This window comes from Oreochromis niloticus, linkage group LG2 (assembly GCF_001858045.2).
Source record: "Oreochromis niloticus isolate F11D_XX linkage group LG2, O_niloticus_UMD_NMBU, whole genome shotgun sequence".
Lineage (NCBI taxonomy): Eukaryota > Metazoa > Chordata > Actinopteri > Cichliformes > Cichlidae > Oreochromis > Oreochromis niloticus.
Genome location: NC_031966.2, coordinates 6923831 through 6945746, shown reverse-complemented (window position 1 = coordinate 6945746; position 21916 = coordinate 6923831). Strand labels below are relative to the sequence as shown.

At 39.5% G+C, this 21916-nt stretch overlaps 1 protein-coding gene across 2 annotated transcripts in view; it reads left to right on the top strand.

Annotated features, from left to right (window-relative positions):
- cplx2b (complexin 2b) overlaps positions 1-17997 on the top strand; it is a 54376-nt gene extending 36379 nt beyond the window's left edge. For both annotated transcript variants that reach the window (XM_005453226.4, XM_005453227.4), the window contains exons 3-4: positions 11967-12142; positions 12893-17997. In XM_005453226.4, the coding sequence (XP_005453283.1) occupies positions 11967-12142; positions 12893-13090 (374 nt within the window). In that variant the 3' untranslated portion in view covers positions 13091-17997. The remainder of the gene's footprint in view (positions 1-11966; positions 12143-12892) is intronic.
- The last annotated feature ends 3919 nt before the right edge of the window (positions 17998-21916 follow it).

Here is a 21916-nt window from a genome sequence, read left to right as displayed (position 1 = left end):
TTTCTGGTTTCTCTTTGAATTGGCCTGTAGTTTGACCAGTTATATTCGATCACATGGCTGCATGTAGATAGTCCATGTAGAAAGTAAAGGAGAGATCTTTTGTCCCTAGCTGGCAGTCAGCAGGGGAGGTCGTCCATGAAGCCAATACATTGCTGTGAGTGCTGTAGGGTTTCCATCTTGGTCAACAATGCATTTCCAGGCCTTGTGATCTGTGGCCTTGACCTTTGCTTACTCAAGGGTTAGACGTCGTCATTTAAGATCGTCTTCAACTTGCTCGAGCCAAGTCTTCTTGGGCGCGTCACGCTTTATTCTCCAGTGGAAGGGATGCCGCTGCAGCAGAAGTAGGGCTGTTCGATAGGACGATATATATTGGATGATGATATGAAAACATCTATCGTTTCATATTACGCTATCGTTTTTTTCATGGTGTCGCAAAATAAACTTTTTATTGCAATATTTTTTCATCGTTTTGATGGTCACTGTAGTGGCTAAATTAATTTCTTAAAGTTCTCTCTTGCTCTTATATTTAAAATAACCACAGAACGGACGGACAGGCGACTGTTTTTATGCGTACTTTCGTTAGCAAAAACCATCGTGGCTCCGCCGTCCGCTTATTCCGTTTATTTTCCACATAAAGCTTTCACATTAAAGCTCAAGATCCTGACTTTTCAAAATAAACTGAAATTATATATATTATTCTCACACATCAAATTTCAGAAATTACCTTGAATAAAAACATGAAGTAACTATAAATGGTACTTACAGTCACCACATGGATGCAGGCACAGAGAATACCAGCATGGCCAGTGAAGATGAGGCAGAACCAGGTAGCTCCAAACAGAAGGACCAGTCAAAACAAATCCGGGACCTTATTCCTAAACGAGGGACTACTGCTGTAGCATGGACATGGTTTGGTTATGAAAAAGTCTGACACGGACCAGAAAACTGTACTAAGCAAATTATGCCGCAAACTGGTCCCTACCACAGACTCAAACACGACAAACCTCTTCAACCACCTACGCAAGAATCACATGAAAGAGTATGGAGAGAGTTTATGAGTGAGAAGCAAAAAAGAGCCATCAGGTGCTAAAAAATAAATCTTAGACTCAAACATTAGAACAGATTTTTCCCCGCAGCACGCCATGCAATAAATACTCACAAATAAAATGGCGGCCGTTGCAAATTACGTCTAAAAATGTATAGTTTCATGCATCGGTCAAAACACTCGATGCCCAGCTGAAAACACTTCACACAAGTCGAGTTGCCTGATTCAATTAATTTACAGAAAATGCACTATTTTGCGATATATATCGTTATCAGGATAAGAAATGTCATATCGGAATATGAGATTCTGGTCATATCACACAGCCCTAAGCAGAAAGCATAGGGCAGGCGATGGTTGCTCATTCGGCAGTTGTGGCCAAACCAAACCAGCTCTTCCATCGAGGGCTGCTCGTGACATTGACTACGTATCGTGCTGTTGCTGAGACGTCACGGAGGAACGCTCAGAGAATCTGCCGCAAACGGTGCATTTGGAAGATCTCAAATTTGTTCAGGTAATGCTTGAGGATGACCCAGGTCTTGGCTCCATAGAGAAGAGTGGACAATACCAGTGTGCAGTACAGATGTATTTTGGTGATGAGAGTGACATTTGTCTTCTTCCAGACGCACCATTGGAGGGAGGCGAATGCCGCTGCCGCTTGACGGATTCTTGAGTGTATTTCTCCTGTTGATGCTACTTTCTTTTCTTGCACCAGAGAGGTGCAAGACAGTCGAGGTATTTGAATTGAGGCATTTGAATTCCTGCTCTTGTTCGATTTGTATGCCTTTGAGATGCACGGTGGCTGGCGACCCGTCAATAGTAAGGACTTTGGTCTTCTCGGCATTGATCTTGATTCCATATGGTTGAGCATACTGGGTGATGTCATATAGGATGTCTGTAGCCTCGGCGGCGGCGTCTGCAAACATCGGTTGCAGATTGGTCATTGGTGAACTGGACTCTGTGGCGGCCATTGAAGGTCCTGTGCATAATTGCACTGGATAAAAGAGGGATCACTTATTGTGAAATGGCTGTGATTACTATAGCTATCACCTGACAATCATATAGGCTTCTAGTAGCATTTAAAAAAATGTATCTGGCTTCATAAAAATGAATGTGTGGACTGGAGTCCTGACCTGACTGCACCAGACGCTGCCAAAAATTGGTCCTTGCCCCCTGAGGCTAATTCAATGGACTAGCCAATGGGTCAAGTTCCAGTGCTTTGAGCTCTCAAATATATACTTCAAGTGAAATTTGTTGAAGGCATAAAGAAATTTTAGGTGTTTGGTGTGGGTACGGTGGTGGAGAAGCCTGTAGATGTTTCCCATAGAGCACTGTCCTTACTTTGAAACCTGTCATGTATGTGTGCGTATTTATGGAAAGGCACATCCAGCCTCAGCAGCAAAACTTTAGCTCTCTCATTTGTTATTTTTTGGTTTTAAAAAACATATTTAGTTTATTTCACTGACAAACTGTAACAGGAGAGGAGATTTATCACAATAATGGTGATAATAAGTTTTATCCTCTTAGTTGTATTTCCTTTTTAAGTCAATATTTTTGACCCAGCCCTTCATTTACACCCCATGTGGCTTTTATGCTGGCTGAGATTGGGCTCATTCACGAAGAGCAACATAAAACAGATCTAAGTGAATGTTCTTGTAAGTGAAGGCCCCCAAGGGTACTGAGGTCATGCCTCCTTAAATCAGCCCTCTCATCTAGTTCAGTCAGCTCGGTGACCACCGGCCAGAATGAAATGAGATTTATTCCTTCAAAGCTCAGCCTTCCCACTTTGTCGCAGGACTCATTCATATCTGCTCCTCTCATATGACTCCTTCATCCCTCCTTTTTCCTTTCTTCTTCTAAGTTTTCCTGCAATCGATTCTTCTATGCTCATTCCTCATCTTATTTCTCGTGTGTGTTCTCTTCTATCGCTCTTTTTCATAAGAGAGCTAGTGTTGCTGCGTTCAACAGTTGCTTCTGGTGTACAGTAAACTTTCGACAGTTTCACATGTTGCTGCAGACAAGCTGGTTAAATAAGCTCAACAAATGAAAATTAGAGCTTTGAGTGATGGTCCAACAGGCAAAGATGCCACCTGCATTTGATGATTCACTGAATCTGGCTTATGGGTCATGTGACCTAAGTGCTGATGCCCATTTATCAGGTGATATTTTAATGATCCACATTGGTTCAGTCACATGCATAAATGCACAGCTAGGCCTTAACGCCTGTCACAGTCTGGCTGAGGCAGACTGTATGTATTGTAAAAAGGACTCAAATGCAGACCAAAACAGAACATGAAACGTGACATGGATAAACAAAAACAAGCGGTTTATTAAGGCCGGCAAAAATAGATACAAACAAAGGGCATGGGTGAAATAAAAAAAAAAAACTAAACTGGGTGAACTTAAAGTAAAACATAAAAAAAAACCTTAAACATGAAAACTGGCGCGGATACCTGGAGCCACGACGTGGATTAGCAGAGGACCTGCCAAAGAATGACTGAAAACACACGGACTAAATACACACAGGAGGATAATGAGGGAAGTGGAAACACAATGGGAAACAGCTGAAACAAATGAGCATAACGACGTCACAATGGGAGAGTACAACTAAACACATTTAACCTAGGAACACAGGACCTCTTCAAAATAAAACAGGAAACATAATGAAACACAGACATGACTACATGAACTTGACAACAAAAGACATGCAGACATGAAACACATAAAGGACAAGAAAGAACACAGGGGTTGAAAACACAAGGGAATCTAATGAACAAATGAACTTAGATAACCTAATGAACTTAATCATAAACCATAAACATAAAAAAAACCTAAAACTCAAAATGCTGGGTCAAAAGACCCAGGATCGTGACAACGCCAAGTCATGTCAACCCTGATTCACAGCACATATTATTTTTGTAAATAATACCGCTAACATGTGGCATATTAGAGTAAATAATATTAAATTATTTCATTACTGACAGCAAACTGTTGCCTCCTTGCATCTGAACACATTCTTTACCACACAAATATGGAATTAAAGTAGCCGTGATCCTCTTTCCTCTCTCAAGCTTTAAAGTTGTCACATTCATCAGAATCATCAGAATCAGAATACTTTAATAATCCCTAAAAAAATTGTGTTAATTTATTGTTAAGTACTGGCACCTGTCTGCTAATAGTGTGAGTGTTAGTTTTGTCAGTTAATAACATTAAATGAGCTGTTACATTTGAACAAGTAAAACAGAATAAACCATTTTCTTTTATCATCCATCCACCCATTCATCCATTCCTTTATCATCCATCCACCCATCCATCCATCCATTTATCCATCGGTCCATCCATCTATTCATCCATCCGTTCATCCATCCATCCATCCATCCATCCATTCATCCATCCATCCATCCATCCATCCATCCATCCATCCATCCATCCATCCCCAATGTTTGTGTTTATTGTAATTTAGCTCCTGTAGAGGTGTGGTTGAGTGCAGTGACCTTTTCCCTTGGAACAGGGTGGCATTTATTTCACCAGGACACAGCTGGCTGTTCGTGAATATATACAAGCAGACACAAACACACACACACACACACACACACACACGGTTTCAGTCCTGAGGTGGAAGATGACCATTCTGATATGAAGTGGGAGTGTGTTGAGGTGGTCGTGTAAGGACATCAGTCTAAAAATAAAAACCCTGCAGAATCTGAGGCTTAGAAACTCTGATGTTTGAACCAGGTTTTGTGTTTGTTAGTTTATACGTTTTAGTTTTTATTTTATTTTAACAAAAGACTCTCTGCTACATTCAAATATTAACACTTCATCATTTTTGGCATTTGGAACATCAGTGGAGAAAACATTGTGAGCACAGTGTTCATTTCATATGTTTTGTATGGAGTTTTGGTCTTTAGGGTGAACCACACAGAAGCAAAACATAATCTCCATGACACTAGCTGGCAGCAGTAACCTATTAACTACACGCTGGCTTTAAATGAGGTGAGGAACTCTCGTGCCATTAACATACAAACACAGAAATATGGAAATAAACAGGAGAAAGGGAATAAAAAAGTAAAAAGAAATGCAAATATCTTTTTTACTAAAGTCATATTTGTCTTTCCCAATGTGGATCAGGCACATTTTAGCTAGTCAATATTGTGAAGAACCCCCACTTTATTACACCAAAGCACCAAGACCAAGTTATATTGCCTGGAAGTTTCCCAGTGAACGTCCCTCCATCGATTAAACTTTTTACTCTCAGATATTCATCTGGACTAAAATATGAGAACATGAACGTATACATGTATGGCTGCGGATATTAGAGTGAACATCATCCATAGAGGCCAAAACCATATTTATTTCTACTGTAAAGCTGGAAATGGGGGTCACTGTGGGGACTGGCCCACTTAACGGAGCCAGCTTCAATTGCCTGAAGGCTGGCTCCATTGAGGTGTCCCCTTGTTTTTCTATTGCTGCTTGGTCCAAGTTCAGATACTGATGTCCACAGAACAGGTGCCTTCAGCAGTGGACATTGTGGACAGTCTGACCGGTCTACACAATATGTCTACCAGCACTTGACCCTGTCTACGACAAGGTTTCCATCATACAGTCACTGCAGTTTTGTCTATTTAACATTTGCTCAGATTCTTACACTGCCTAGTTTTCCTGTTTCTGCGTCAACTTCCAGAACCTTTTTCTTCAAGTCTTCAGTGAAGATTTATCCCATAAATTCAGAGAAAAAAATCCTGAAACTTCAACATTAAAAAACTAAACTAAAAAGAAACACAATCAAACAGACACTCTTATAACTTCATTCTTAAACAATTTTAAATAGTAGTTTCCAAGCTTAGTGGAGACATTTTTTGTAAAAAGACTTATTTTTCCTTTGAAAAGAAAACCATCAACACGTAGACGACAGTCCGAGATTTATTCTTTGATGCATTTTCTGTTCCTTTGGAAAGCCTTGTGAATTCTCCACACGTGGACATGATTGAGGCCTGGTTCCAGTTTATGTTTTATCTGCACAAACACAGAGAAAAAGGCCATTTAATTTAGGTGTGTGCAGTAAAACACAACACACAGAAGCAAACTTTGTCTAATCCAGCCTGACACACACTCTCAGGCTGAGCCTCACTAATGTCATTACTTGTAGGAGACCTCCTGAACGTTTCATTGGTGCAGACTGAGGTATAGATTTCAGCTGCAGGCCTCAGTTTGTATTTACTGGTTATTTAATTACAAATCACATTCATCAGAGTTTCCATGTGTTGGATTAATCAGTCCAGGGCAGTGTGATCGATCCACACACAGGCTGTGAACGAAACTGTGCACAGTGTTCTTCTCAAACACATGAGCGAAAGAGAGACGCTCTGCATTTTTAACTCAAATATCATGAAATAGTATGTGCATCAAATTTTAATCCTTAGATTAAATGATTGCACGCATGTCCAACACTTACTGTACCCCTCAAAACAAACTGTTTGGATCTGAGCAGGACTATTTTTATCAGAAATCTGGGTTCTTTGGACTGGCAAAAATATCAAGCAAGTTTTCACAGAACAATATGTGACTTTTAATTTTAAGGTGGAACGTTATTAGCCATGTGGATATTTGAAATTTATCATTAACCCCAGTGATAAGATGTGATCTCTGAGTCTCTCTGCTGCCCACGTTTTGTCTCTGCCATCAGTTCGTTCATTTTATTCCTAATATGGACTCCGTGCCTTTTCTGTGTTCTAGAGGATATCAAACATGCGAATGTCTCGCCGTTTCTCATAAAGAAGCTCAAATAAGAGATGTTCAGATATTCTCTGAGAGATCAGCGTGAACCGGTCCTGACCACACAGGTCGAGCTTCTCCTCTCATTTCCTGTGCAGGCGTGATGAAGATAAGGATACAGTAATGACAGGAAGCCAGCGGGCATGGCGATCAGTCGATTAGACTCCGCAAAAAGAAGCTCCCAGTTGGAAATGTAGGATTCTGACAAAGGGTTAAACAACTACCGCACATAAGGCCACCCTGTCATGCTGCCCGAATAGCTGATCGATGTGGCAAATCCAGACACTCATGTGAATTATGAAGGCCTAATTTGGCAACGAGGGTAATCCATTATTAAAATGAGCTTCATTTTTCAAATCTCCCCACCCCTGACAAATTAACCAACAGCACTGCCATCCATCTGACTGGCCGGAGGAGGAGTCAGTGGGGCATAGCTTGTCTTTTATTTATTAATTAATTAATTTTATCATCTGTTCTCTTTTAAATGGAAAAGTTTGGTCAGAGTTTCCATTACTGTGAAGTTCAGTGAGTAAACAATGACCTGATAACTGAGCACGAGAACTTTGTGTTTCTATATTTCATGGTTTTAAAACACTGAAAAACTGAAAAATCAGCTTGTCAGTGTATCATCAAAACACATTTGAAAGACATATTTGAGTCTGTAAAATGTCTTTAATCATTCTACGTACAAACCCTTCTGCTTCTCAGAGCTTCGTTGTTGTCTAACCACACTTTTTCGGGCTGTGACTGCTATGGCTCTTTGTCTAATTGCTGCTGGTACCGAGACTGTCTTAGTACCTATTGCATTGGACATTGCATTTAAATGCACTGGAGAAGTATTGTTTTTAACATGGACATAACATAATAAATAATCCTTTAGTTTAAATGAAATTAAACAAGTGAAAACAAAGTGAATGAAAGTCTGAAACACAGACGTCAAGGCCGGGTGCTTAAAAGAGGGCTCGATTATCATGACAGAGTTTGAGGAATCAGAGTATTTGTAAAGTTTAGAACTAGAACTAAGTAGAGCTGCTTGATGATGATTTTTAGGTCTACTGATCTATTTACAGAAACATACATTTTCAGTAGTGCAGGTTTTTGTATGTTTCCTGCAGACAAAAAGGGAATTGTGTTGTTTCCACCAAAAAAAAAGAAGTTTCATTGGAGTTGCTTTATGGAAAAATGTCTTTTACTCTAATTTTAGCTTGCTGTCAACATTAGTTATTCTCCAGATATCCTCAAAAGGCCTTTTTATTTATTTATTTAATAAAGACAAAAAAAAGATATTGATCTATTTTCAGCAAAACAAAAGAAAATCTGTCAACCATTTCTGTACAGCACAAGTTATTGTTGTTCATCCTCACATCCTTGAGTGTGTGTGATGCCCAGTTATTTTCACCATGAGCGATAATTTTGTTTTTTCTTTTGCTCTTAGTTAATTTATGGTTAATTTTTTTGCCTTATAAAACTCTCCCTTCTCCCACCACACAGAACAAATCATTGTTCCAGTTGGGCAGAGGGCTGCAGAGGCACTTAACGATAAAAATGACAAATACTGCAGAAAATACAACAAAGACATCTACTCTCCATTTCATTTCAGTTTCCATTTCAGTCTCTTCTGAGGTTTTCATTCCCAGCTGCTAATTACTCCTTGTAAAAGCTCTCTGCTTGTAATGACGAGCATCTCTCTCTCTGCTGTTATCTGTCCGCATACAGCTGAGACATTTATCCACTTCATTCCTTAATCAGCTTCAGCCAAATCTATTAAATCAATCAAATCTTATCTGCAGAGACTCTCTGCTGTCCAGTGTTTGCCTTTTGGGCATCTAGTTTATGCTGATGAAGCCGTGCTGCAACCATCACGCTCCATATCTCTGCCCTTCCAACCCAGAGCTTTCGTCCGTTACAGCTCCTGTGGCACAAAGACTTGAGTCTGGGAAATAGTGAAGTAATGAGTGATTGAATGCACATTGCAAGGACTGAGGGCGTTAGAGCACTTAGCCTCAAACTACCTATCTTTGTCTGCAGAGGAAATCTGTGAGCTTGCCTCTAATGGATCGTTGGAGGTGGTGAAGGTGGAGCAGGGAGATGGATGAGAAGCAAAGTAAAGGGAAGGGAATGACTGCAGTGATGGTAATGGGACGACAGACTGAAACGCAGAGAGAGAAATGAGCAAAATACAAGAGTGAGGCTAAATGCATTCTTTGAAGTGGTTAAAAAGGCAGAGGCAATGTCTGCAGATAATCAAATTAGTCCCACTTTAATAGAGAAGAAGGGGGAGGGACAAGGAAGGACAAGCAGAAGGACGGGGGGGATGGAGAAAAGATATAAAGGGCAAAGGCTCTGCCTCTCTGGGAAATTATTTTAACAGTCCTATTATATTCACCATGCACAGTCTTATCAAAAACACCTTAAACTTTTAATCGCGCTAACGGGGGCAGGTGGAAACATCACTTGGCTGTTCCTGCATTTGATCCTGAAAGGTAGTCATAGTTAGTTTGACTTGAAAGACTGTGATTAAGTAATTATAACCATAAAACATCATTATCAGACTCAGCTGTACTTTGTGTTTATTGCCACTTACCATTGAGTTACCACTGTGGTGAACATATTTTCTGGTAAACAGCTTCAAGTTAATGTTGTAACCCATGTTAGCATGCTCACAGTTAGCTTTACATGTAATTGATGATGTTTAGTAACTAGATAACATAAAAACACGACCCACTGCACATGCTCATTGGGGATTTTTGGCCTGCTTGGCCAACAGACAGAAGAAAGAAGAGAACGACAGAATTTATTACGGACCGCGTTTGTAGTTGGAGGAGTCCTGTCAACTTTTTGTGTTACATGCCTTTAATTTTGGTGGTGTAGAGAGAGAAAAGACTTTTGGAGGCCATTGGAAAAATGAGCAAAAAACCTGGTTGGTAATACTATGTTCAGTCTCACAGGTACGGTGGTGCAGAGGTGCATGGATACAGATAACTGTCAGCGAACGAGCCTACTGAACGCGTTGGGAGCAAAAAGCAATAAAAGAACTTCACTCTGTTCCATCAGTACTATAAAAAATCACAATGCGACATGAAATGTCCAGTGCTTGAACATCACCTCAAATATAATCTGAAGGGAAAATACGGCTGCATACTTTTTTTTTTTAAATAACTGGAGCTCATCAGCTGCACAACAGATTGTCCTTTTTCAAATGAACAAAGAAGCAAACCTCATGTGATAAATACTCTGTCTAAAGGATCTGAAAACTACTGAGCTCTTTCTAAGGTGAAGGCAAAAACCAAGGTCGCCTGATTCATGAGCTGTATATGCTCACACACAGTGTAACTGAGTGTTTTATGACAATGAAGGCTCCACAGCACACACTCTGACCTTAACCCACCTCCTTAGCAAGTTACACGGAACATTTCACAGCCTGCCCCTCCCACCAGCTGAGCGGTAATTTGTCATCTGCAGGTTTGCTGCCACCACACAGCGCTGCAGGGCAATTAGGGCCACTGCATGAGTCTGCTGAGGAGCGACAGGAGCAGCTGCCCCTGGGCTCACAAACCCAGGAGGGAACCACAGAGTCTTTAAAGCCACATTTCTTCTGAGTAATTTACTCAGAATTGGTCTCTTTAGACTCTTGTGCGAGAGAGGTACTAACTCGGGTTTTTACTGCAATATAACAATAAATAACTGCAATATATCTGTGATAGTTTATAGAGTTTGTAATTGATGATGATGGATAAAATCAATATTTAATGACCCCACCTGCTTCCAAACAGGCCACTTACAGACCTTGTAGATTGTATTTGTATTTATGAACATATCGAGGACCCCAAGAAGACTATGCTCCAATGATCAACCTGAGCAGCCTGAGCAGTAAGACATATTCAGCTCGCGAGGCTTAAGAAAGGCACTGGGCTGGAAAACCAGGCTGCCAGCCAGACTGTCCTCTCACCAATCCCTGAGAGGCAGATCGATACTCAGATGAAGTTTTCTCTCTGCTGGACAATCCATAATTCGTACACTCTCAGGTGGTCCTGTATTTACTATCGATCAGACGGAGGTAACAACAGCAATATCGATAGGCCGGAGGGAGTGGCTTTCACATCTGAAAGGCAACTCCAGTGACAAATGTAAGTAAGAGTGAGGGTGTTCCAGGAGCAGATGCTGGGAAACGTATCCAAGAATATGGAGGAGGCAGATTAAAGACTTCCTTCAGTGGTTTAAGTTTTAATCTCTTTATGATATAAACCGAAAAATGTATTTGTAACACAGAAAATGCCAATAAATTAATCTGAATGAATCAACGTTTTCAGAAAAAAATTTGTTTACTGCTCTGAGAACTTCCCAGCTTGCTTTAGTTTTTTAGATTTCTGAGAATTGATCGTATCTGACTGTAACCCTCACCAATAACACCGCTCTACTATTGTAAGTGTTAACCTTCAACTTTTAATGAAAAGCATGCAGGGTTCCGACCCTGTACTGGGATGTGTACCTAATTATTCTGTAATCAGAGGTTGTTGGCATTTTTGTTTAATACATGATGCTAAATATTTAATTTGATTTCATTCAGATTTTTTTCTAATTGACTAATATTTTCATGTATGAGAAGGCCCAAAGTCTATCTCCTTCATATTAATAAAGTCTTTTTATTAATATGAATTGTGGTAAATTTTTTCACCACACGCTGTGCCCGGAAACTTTGAAAACTTACGTTCAGTCTGAATTATGTTTAGTAGCAGAATGCGGAGGTACAGGTAGAGATAACAGATGGCCACAGCAGATGGAAGAATGTGTCTTCCTCTGTCTCAGTGTTTCTTTGAAGCTCTTCCAGCTGGCTGTTCTTCTTCCATATTGTTTCCAAGAGACCTTGAAGCTCCTGGGTGAACCTGTTCACCACCTAATCCTCAGAAATGCAAACACACAGTATTTTAATAGTCGACTATGACAGAAGCAGGTGTCAGGTACATGTGATGTTTTGAATCGGTCTGCATTATAGCAGCCACAAATGTATTATTAGACTTCTTCTTAAGTGAAATTATTGCTGCAACTTATTTTTATTTTTATTATTTGTTCGGTTTTGGAAACATTTAACGTCTGGATTTTAAAAAATAATAACGATGAAGGAACTTACGGCATTTCTATGTTTTCTGTCCAGGGGCCACCAAAGACATGGGTAAGATGTTAGGCGGGGAGGAGGAGAAGGACCCGGATGCAGCCAAGAAGGAGGAGGAGCGACAGGAGGCGCTGAGGCAGCAGGAGGAGGAGAGGAAAGCAAAACACGCCCGCATGGAGGCAGAGAGGGAAAAAGTACGGCAGACCATCAGGGACAAGGTTAGTGTTGGGGTCGTTACACATTACTCGTTACTTTTCTTAAAAGTAATGCACAAGCTGGAGAAACTACTCCAGCTTGTGAGAAACTACTACACTACTGTACACTACTTTACAGAGTAACCAGTACCCTACTGGTTACTCTGTAAAATGACCTGCAACACACAGAAATGACTTAGTTACCAGTTAACAATATAAACCTGAGGCTACAGTCCAGCACGCCAACACACCCGAGCCTAACGAGGACGCACATGCAATCTTTCTGTTAGAGTTTAGATGTGAACACAACAACACAAAAAAAAGTTCAAAGAGATGATTCCACTTTAGGAACACAGACATGTTTGATACTTTTCTTTCTGTCACAGTCAGCTTCCGACTGCGTGGACAGAGGAGGAGGACCCAAACGCAGACACGCAAAACAAAAACTTGATTCTTAACCAAAAGCAAGCTGTTTATTGTGGCTGATTTAAAAAGTACGAAACAAAAGACAAAACCAATTCAACGCTAAACAAAATCTAAACTGCAAAGACTGGAAAGAAAAGAAGAAATTTAGTATCGCTACGTGTTACTTTATTGCGTTCCTGAAAAATGTAATGTGATTACAGTAGCGCATTACTTTGTAACATTTTACACCCCAGACTGGCACTGAGGCTGCATGTCATTTTAGGTCTGATTACAGAGGTGGGTCTCACTCGTCATTTAATTACCCTTTATTTTTTCCCTGCACGTCACTGGTGTTCCTCCTTCGTCCAGTATGGGTTAAAAAAGAAGGAAGAGAAGGAGGCGGAGGAAAAAGCGGCCATGGAGCAAGCCTGCGAGGGATCGCTGACACGCCCGAAGAAAGCGATCCCGCGAGGCTGCGGAGATGATGACGAGGAAGACGAAGAGAGCATCCTCGACACCGTCCTCAAGTTTCTGCCTGGACCTCTACAGGACATGTTCAAGAAGTAAAACTAAAAAACACAAAACAAATCAAATGAACCCTAAAATCAGGGTCCGGTCTGGCCTGGGCCAGGCTGCGGGGCAGAGGGATGAGGGGTTCTTTGGGTTAATTGAAAAGACACTGAGGAAATTATTTGTCGGGGTTTGAGTGTAGATTCGGGGCATGTTGAGGTTCTTGGGATCACATTGAATTTGGGAGGGAGGGGGGGTCCTCGTTAAACTGTTAGAGGCTACACACTGCCTTTGTAGAGAACCTTTACTTTGCTTTTTCTACTCTTTGATGACCAGGTCATTCTTCCCCTTTTCTTTACCGCAGTAGTTGTAAGACCTTTCACATTTCTTACACCTGAGTTGTTCTGCTCTTGTTCTTACTTTCACGCCCATTAAGAACAGACGGAGCATGGCCATCGTGGAGAACAGTATTGGACGACAGTGGATTTGCATCCGCTTACTTTTGTGTTTAAATGGCACTGCCAACGTGTTTTCCAGTAGACGGAGCATGTTCTGTTCAAATAAATGGGTGTTTTCGACTTTTACAAACCTTGTGTAGACCTTTATAGTACAAGAAATCAACATTTGAGTTTTTAGGACACGTGCCTTCATATCATCTCCTCTAGCAGAGGAATTGTAAATGAGGGTTTCATTTTGAGTCAACGCTGTTGGTAGCACATAGGCACTCGTTCAAAGATACAAGACTGGACACTTATGGAATAACGTATTTGATATTAGGATTTCTAGTAGGCATATATTTTTGGTTGATGATGGTGACACTGTTCAAAGCATCAAAACTTGTGGAAATGCCAGAATAATTGCAACACATTAAAATTTGTAATTCCTTTTGAGATCAAAAGCTTCCAAAAAAAAACGGTCTGCGAAAAATAGGACAAAAAAAAGAGATCCCTTCTGCTTCCACCTCTAGTTTTACAAGAGCTTTTCTCTTCTGGTCAGCTCATTAGACTGCCACTGCGTTTTGACAGAAAGGAAACCTTACAGCTTAAACATTTTAAAAACTTATGTCAACGTATGAATTTTCATTCATCATAAGCTAACAATCACTTTTTCTCGTTTAAGCTCTACAGGCTGACTTTTAGCTCAGTGCCATCATCAGACCAAGTCGTCATCATTTAGGTGGTGTGGGCGCCATAGACAATCAGAGCATTGACCAATGGGATACTGGGGGTTGCTGGTACATGCTTTCATCTCCACTAGCAATGGGTTGATTTGGTTATTAAGCACTTGATTAACTGATTGGTGTTTTTCACACTTTCTTTAACTTGCTGAAATTGAAATTGACTTCACATCCCACCTGAGCTAACCTTTTCCTTCACCTTTTAATGTACAAATTTACCTTGACTGTCACTCATCGACATCCAGACCAAAGAAATGCTGGTGAGACCTTACTATTTCTTTCGTCACAAACAAAGACGTGCATGCGTAACTTTTATTTTCAATCATACCTGCCAGACCTGCAGAAGACGCACAGCAAGCTCGTTCAGCACGTGCATGCTTCCCAGAGACCGTTGCTAAGCTAAAACCGATGCTTTGTTTCTTCCTCAAAGGTATTCCATAATTAATAGGTAATGTAACCGTAGACTGAGCCTGGGATAACTGGTCTGTGAGTTGTTGTGTCTCACTGCCTGAAGAGCTCGCTTATATTCTGCATCCTGCATCTCTTAATCCAACTAATATCATAGTGATTTGTCATATAGTGTTCAAATAGGTGTACTGTAAATGAAAACAAAATCTATTTACTATGTGGAAATTAATCGATAAAACAAAGCATGTTGGTTATTCTTAAAAGACCCGATGACGTTTCAGTGGTTAGTGATGCAACGATGTACGGATGGTACATTGTTCCATGAGTCTGTGACTTAGAACAACTTTAGGGATTATTAAGACCATTGATAAATTTGGCATAAACACCATAAAACACATTTTTCAGTTTTTTTAATATTATTATTTTTCTAGCTCAGATAGGAATTTTCACTAGACAAAGCCATACTGTTTAGATTGCAATAAAAATTATATAAAGAGAATATTTCAAGTTACATGTCTCATGTTTGTTTCCTGTAAAAAAAAAAAAAGAAAAGAAGAAGAAGCGAAAAAAAGGGATAGTTGAAATTTGTTTGTAAATCCTTACCATTCTTGTATCTTTAAACATGTACACAAAGAAAATATATGTAGAAAAAAAAGCCATTGTTCTGTCTCAGTGTGCGACACGTGTACTGTAAGTGTGTGTGTGTTTATATGTGTGCGTCTTTCTACGTGTCTGTGATGTGAGATCATGTTGTTGATCCATATAGTCCTGGTTTATACCGTGTAAGTGTGTCTTTGAGCTATTTTTGTGCCATGTCTAAAAAGAAGAATACTTAACACATTCCTTTCAGATGTTGAGCATGCAATGTTTGGTAGAGAATACACCAAAAGAACCGAAATATGAAAAAATACACAACTCCCTGTTTCTGTAGGAGTCTCCAGGCAACAGAATCTGTGCATTGTATCCAGATAGATTGAACTGGAGAGTGTTGGAGATTATTAGCTGTCAGTAAAGATGTGGTCAAAGAAAAACACACAAAAAATAAAAACTGTATTTTATTTTAAGAAAATGTACCACAGGGGCATTGAAACAACATTTATGTATAAAATTCTTTGAGTCTCCTATTTAAAAACTGATCTAAAACTAAACTTTCACAGCCCATTACACAGCCATGCCATAACATGTGTAAGTGGGATGAAGTTCAGAGTTTATTCCCAGCTGTTCATCGGCTGGACAGCTGTCCTGCAAATACACAGATACCTGTGCGTGTTCTCCTCTTTGTCAGCCCGTAACTGGGGATGTGTTTACCCATGCCAAAAACGCCACTGTCATATTACTACATATCAAGCTTACAGGACAAATAAAAATCTTTGTATTCAAATTGGCACGTGCATGTGTGGCATGTCTTCTACTACTGTGGGTCATGCATTCAGCTGGTGTTTTCCAGAAAAGACAAAGTAGGGCAAATCATTTGCCTGGTTAAGTCATTTAAACTTGTGCCAGCAAGAGTAAAAAAAATCTTTGACCTCAGCTTGAAGAAATCAGTCCGGACATAAATTTAAGTGGAATTGCAATGACCTCAAAAGAAAATCTTGGACTGGGGATCATTCTAGAGGATGGTTTGTAGTGCAGTGGGCTTCAGTTAGGTGGCATGAGGAACATCATCTTGATAGTTTTGATTATTTACATAAAAAAATGATTCCCACATCACCCAAAGCCGGGCCACGTGCACCTCTGCGAGAACAGAGTAAGCCCCCCACCATAGCGGGTAGAATTATGGACATGGCTTTGGTTACTGGCCCTTCATGGAAACTACAGCCATACATCCTCTGTATGTAAAATAGTCTCTCAGCGGGACTCATTTCGAGGCATCACAGCATGTGAATTGCCTTTGAAAAGGGCTATTGCCATGTCATCTTTACGTCAGGTAAGCAGTAACTCATCTGTCGCACCTGTGCGTGTCCGTGCGTGACGTGCTGCTGTTTGAACTCATTCTGGTTGCATGATATACACGTGTTTGTGGAGCTGTTCAGTTTAACAAAATCCTTGGTTTCATAGATGAAAATGTAAAAGCGAGGCGTTTTTTTCTTTCTTTATTATACACAGAATAATCCAGAGTGAATGTTTTACAGGGAATACTTGTAAAAGTCACGGTAAAATAGAAATAAATGTAGGTGAATGAGAGCAATGAAAATTATACATGAAAAGTCTCAAATGCTTTAAAAAGCTCCATCAAGTCCTGGCTGATATTTCTCTGAAACATCTTAACTCAGAAAGATGGAACCGTTTTTATTGGAGACTGCGTCTGAAAACCTGGATTATCAAATTCTGTTGTCAGGAGCCCAGAAACATTAGATATACATAATAGGCTTGGAACTGCCATTCAAAACCACAGTCCATCACCCCCACGCCCCCCAAAAAAGGACAAAAAAATGTTCATCGGGTTTGGTGATTTCTCGTGACTATTAGAAAATGACAGCACAAAGAATCCATACCGGCAGAGTCCAAAAGACATGCCATAGATGTTTACATCCTAAATATATCTTTATTAAGTGTAATGAATGATAGAGATGGAGAGAATATCTTAGAATTAACCTAAACTTTATTGTTCAATCAACTCCGAGGCTGGACTTTGTGAAAGATGTCATAACATTTGTCTTGTCTGTAACATTTTCACATAAGCTTATGCATATGAACTGCCCTGCTGAATCCTGCCAGTGACTGTAGAAATGAAAGTGAATGTGCTGTACTTAGTACTTAGTCACCGAGTTTACTTGTGACTGGTGAACTCTCATTAGCTGTAACTGTGAACAGAAATACATTCCTGACTTTTTTGGCATTTGCACTAGGATAAGTTGAAATGTTATACTGGCAACTGCTATGGCATCTACTTTCCATGACAGTTTACTTTACCTGCCTGCCAGCCTTCTGAATGCTACGTTAGAAGGGCTCGAGTGATGTTCGCCAGGTTATTGATTATGTGACCTTGTTCTGGTCACCACTCATGCTGTCTTTACTCTCTGAAAAGCAGACTCCATCTGGAGAGAGAATGGCGTGATGATCACTGGAAACTGCTGATAAGAAAATTTGTAAGGAACTGAAGAAAAACCTTTTTAAAAAAAATCTCCAAAAGTCTAAACGAGAGGGTCTTTATTTTTAATTCAGGTTGAATAATGACTCATTTCAGGGGGCAGAGGTTAAGAATGTAAAATATGAGTTCTTATGTTGTTGTTTTTTTTCTTTAATTGCATGTCATATACTCTTACGTGGAGCCCGATCACTGTAAAACTGTCATCTATGGAACGAAAACATCCTTTTTGGAAATTTAATGCATAAGACTAATAAAAACAAAGGTTTATTAAAAAACAACAAAAAAAACTTGTGTCTTTAGTCCTGTCTTGCTTGTGACCATTTCAGTAACTTATTAAATCTGTTGTTTTTTTCATTTTGTTTTCTAATATTAATGACCATAAAGAACTGTGTGCAGTGACCGTACAAATAAGACTCAGTAGAAATGCAGTGCATTGGGCTCGGTCATTCAGGACTCTGAGTAGAGCTACTACTCCTCCACAAAACAAGCCGCCTGTTGAGGTGGTTTAGACATCTAAGTTTCATGCATATCCAACTGCAATGCAACCCTGGGGCACTTCTAGAACACTTTAGAGTGATTATGTCTCTGGACTGACTTGGGAATGCCTCAGGATGCTCCCAGAAGAGCTGCAGGAGGTGGTTGGGAGAGGGGGGTCTGGGCATCCCTGCTGAGTCTGCTGTCTATGCGACCCAGAGAAAATAAGATTAAGCAGTAAATACTGGCTTTGAGGTGACTGAATACAATTGAATTGAACTGAACTGAATATAGTTTGCAGTGCCAATCATTCATGCACTAATAAACGTGATGGACCATTACAGTTTCATTAAGGTCTAGTTTGGACACAGTTGACCACATGGCTTATGATAAAAGGATGATTTAAGGACTTATATCCTTATTCCTTGATACCAAGCTAATATTATCAGCTAAAATACAGAATAAACTATTATGGACTCACACCTATAACAGGAGGAGACTTCAATCTGGTATTGAATCCAAAAGTTAACTGTACAGGCTCAATACAGCTGTGAGTCAAAGGAACTGGCACGAACAGATGTTCTTAAACGATGCATGAGTGACTGTGGTTTCTGCGATGCTTGGTGTTTACGTCACCTCACTCTCAGGGTTACACCTTCTTTGCACCAGCACACCACTCACATTCTAGATTAGACTAGTTTTTAGTTAGTGGCTCAATTACAAGGGTTATCACAGATACTCAGATTCATCCTGTCACTATCAAAAATCATGCACTGGTGTCTATCTCTCAAAGAAAAGAATCAGAACACCAACTAGGAAATGGGACAGGGCATAGCTATGGCTAGGAAATGCTCTTTCTACATCACTTCTTCAATCATGAAAGACGTTATTAATGCACTAGTATTATCTCATTTGGAGTATTGTTCAATTATCTGGTTCAATTAGCTCATAAGACAGACCTTAACAGACTTCAGTTAGTCCAGAATAAGGTGGCCAGATTAGTGTTGAGATGTTCATACTATACCAGCATCGATCAAATGCATAATAAACTTTTCTGGCTTCCAGTAAAACTTAGATTTTATTACTTTGATTTTTAATAAACTACAATTTAGTAATTCCTCGAGCCAAAAGTAATTTTTTGAAAAACTCTGTTATATTCAGAGCATCTTTTAAGTGGAACAAACTGCCTTATGCAATTAGAGAACTAGCTACTATTACTAATTTTAAAAAACAAATTGAAAGCTTATTTACACAGTTTTTAATTATTGTAAATATTGTAAGAGGCCAATGTTGTGACCTGTTTTTCATTCTTGTGTACTGTGCCTCAATGTTATTGATATTTACATGCTTATATTTTTACAATTGTAAAACCTCACTGTGGATATAAGTGCTAATTATGTGGATATATTTGCATGTACTTTATTGTGTAATGTTTTATTAGATTATACTTGATGGCTTGGGCCCCAGGAAGACTAGTAACCGCTATTGTGGAAGCTAACGGGGTTCCTTATATACAAATATATGAATAACCTGGAGATTTAATACATTATTACTCAAAAACCAAGATTTAAAATAATATCTTACTGTTTTCAAAAAAACATTCATGAATAAAAGACTGTAGTATTAGTTAAATCATTAGAAGCTGCTTATCTCATAGTATAAAGCCCTTACCAGGCCTTTGTGGCACTTTTATTTAAACTGTGTTGTTTACTTGTTGTTTATTGTAGACTGCACTATTTTTACACTTCATCATGCTGCTGCAACAATTTCCCTTGGGGGATCAATAAAGTATCTATCTATCGATCTATCGATCGATCGATCATCCTAGGAGCTTGGAAAGGAACTTTTTTTTCCAAGCTCCTTAAACTACGATGACCTGGATGACTGCCAAACTTCACAGATGTCTATACGGCTCGCCAAAGGCATGTGTTAGGACCAGTGATCTTATGTCCCAAAGAGGGGCACCAGACAGGGCTGTCCACTTTGATTTAGATATTAAAGCAACTGTAAATACAGGTAAGCCTATATGCTGACAATGTACTACTTTTCCTTTGGAACTCACAAACCTCTCTTCAGAAGATAATCACATGCATAGATAAGCTCTCACCATATCAGACCACTCCATCAGCTGGAGTAAATCAACAGTTCTGCCTCTGAATTTTAAATTTCAGAACACCTCCATCACTCCTCTGCGGTAGAAGATGAACTCACAAGATGGAAAATTTTAGCTATATCACTCATGGAAGAGTTGCCACAATTAAAATGATGTTCTGCCTAAAATAAAGTACTTGATCCCTAATAAATCATATGTTTCCTGGTTTAAGTCAGCAGTCACTATCTCTGGGGGACATCACAACTATTGTAGACCCCTTAAAATGTGGCTGATTTAAAAGTTTCCAATGAGTAGTTTTTTGACTTTTTTTGCTTTAGACAGAAAAAAAGTAACAAAAAAAATGTTTACTTGGTGAGAAGCCATGAGCTAAAAGCCCATAAATGTAAATCAGATGACCTTCACTGTAGACCATCAGTCTATTGCCCTTAAACAGAAGGTAGCTTTTACTTTTGTACTAAAGCATTAATACTAAATGTTCTTGGTTTCATCATTTTGTTCAGCAAAGAGACATTCGTAGTTTTTGCACATACAGCCTCATCTCCGCACTTTCTACATTTAAACAGATTCACACTGTTCAAGACAAACAGTCGCCTGCTGTATTCCAGTAATTCCACCCTGCTTCTCCGCATTGCTGTTGCTGCTTCCACAGTGTTTTGTAACGGGTGAATTACCAGCAGTGATTTGCTCTTTTACAGTTTTGTTAATCCTGAATAAAAGACTCCCTGACAGATTAGTGCGTGTGGGCTGTTTGTCATTCAAAGCCCTTTAACGAGAAAAGTCTTTCGGTCTCTGGAAATTACAGACAGCAGAGAAGAGGTTTAGTGTTTTTCTGCCTTCTAAGAAAAACTCAACTCATGGCATGCACACATGCAGAAAGAGAGTGGGAGATTATCTGTTTATTTTAGCTAATCTTCACATTTAATGGGGACACTGTAAATGGCAAAAACAGAGGTTGCATAATCACATACTTGTTTGAAATGTGCCTTTGTGAGGATCCTTCAGCCTATTTATTCTGAGCTAGGAGCACCTGCTTTGTATCTTAGTGTGGGTATTCTACTCTTTTTGCTAGCTGCTATATAGACGTCTATAATTTAGATTTCTACAAAGCATATATTTTCCAGATACATGTATGTGTTCATTTTTAAAAAATATGGTATATTAACCAGATTTAAGATAAAAGTATCATACACATGCCAGTTCCTCCACATTCACCATGAGCATGAATATTATTTTCAAGCTTTCATTAAATTAGATGTTATAATGGAGCCAGAGTCTGCAAGCACAGTTACCGTGTTGGAGTTCGACAAACATGAAGCTAAACTGCCCAACAAAGGTAAAGTCCAGCAACTACAGGAGTCAGGCTGAAGCTGAAATTTACTAGACTGACTACTTTACCAAGAGATTTTTGTTTTTTAATTCTCAATAATGAATTAATTTAGCTGCCAGGAGAAAATATGGGATTGCATAAACAGCACACCACTAGGTTTTTGGTTATGAAATACATAAACAGTTAATGATAATGACAGATAATCAGTATCAGTAAAACTACAATTGTCTTAATTCTTTTGGAATTGTAAAAGAAACTCACAAGACTGGAAATGTACGGATACTGTAGATGGT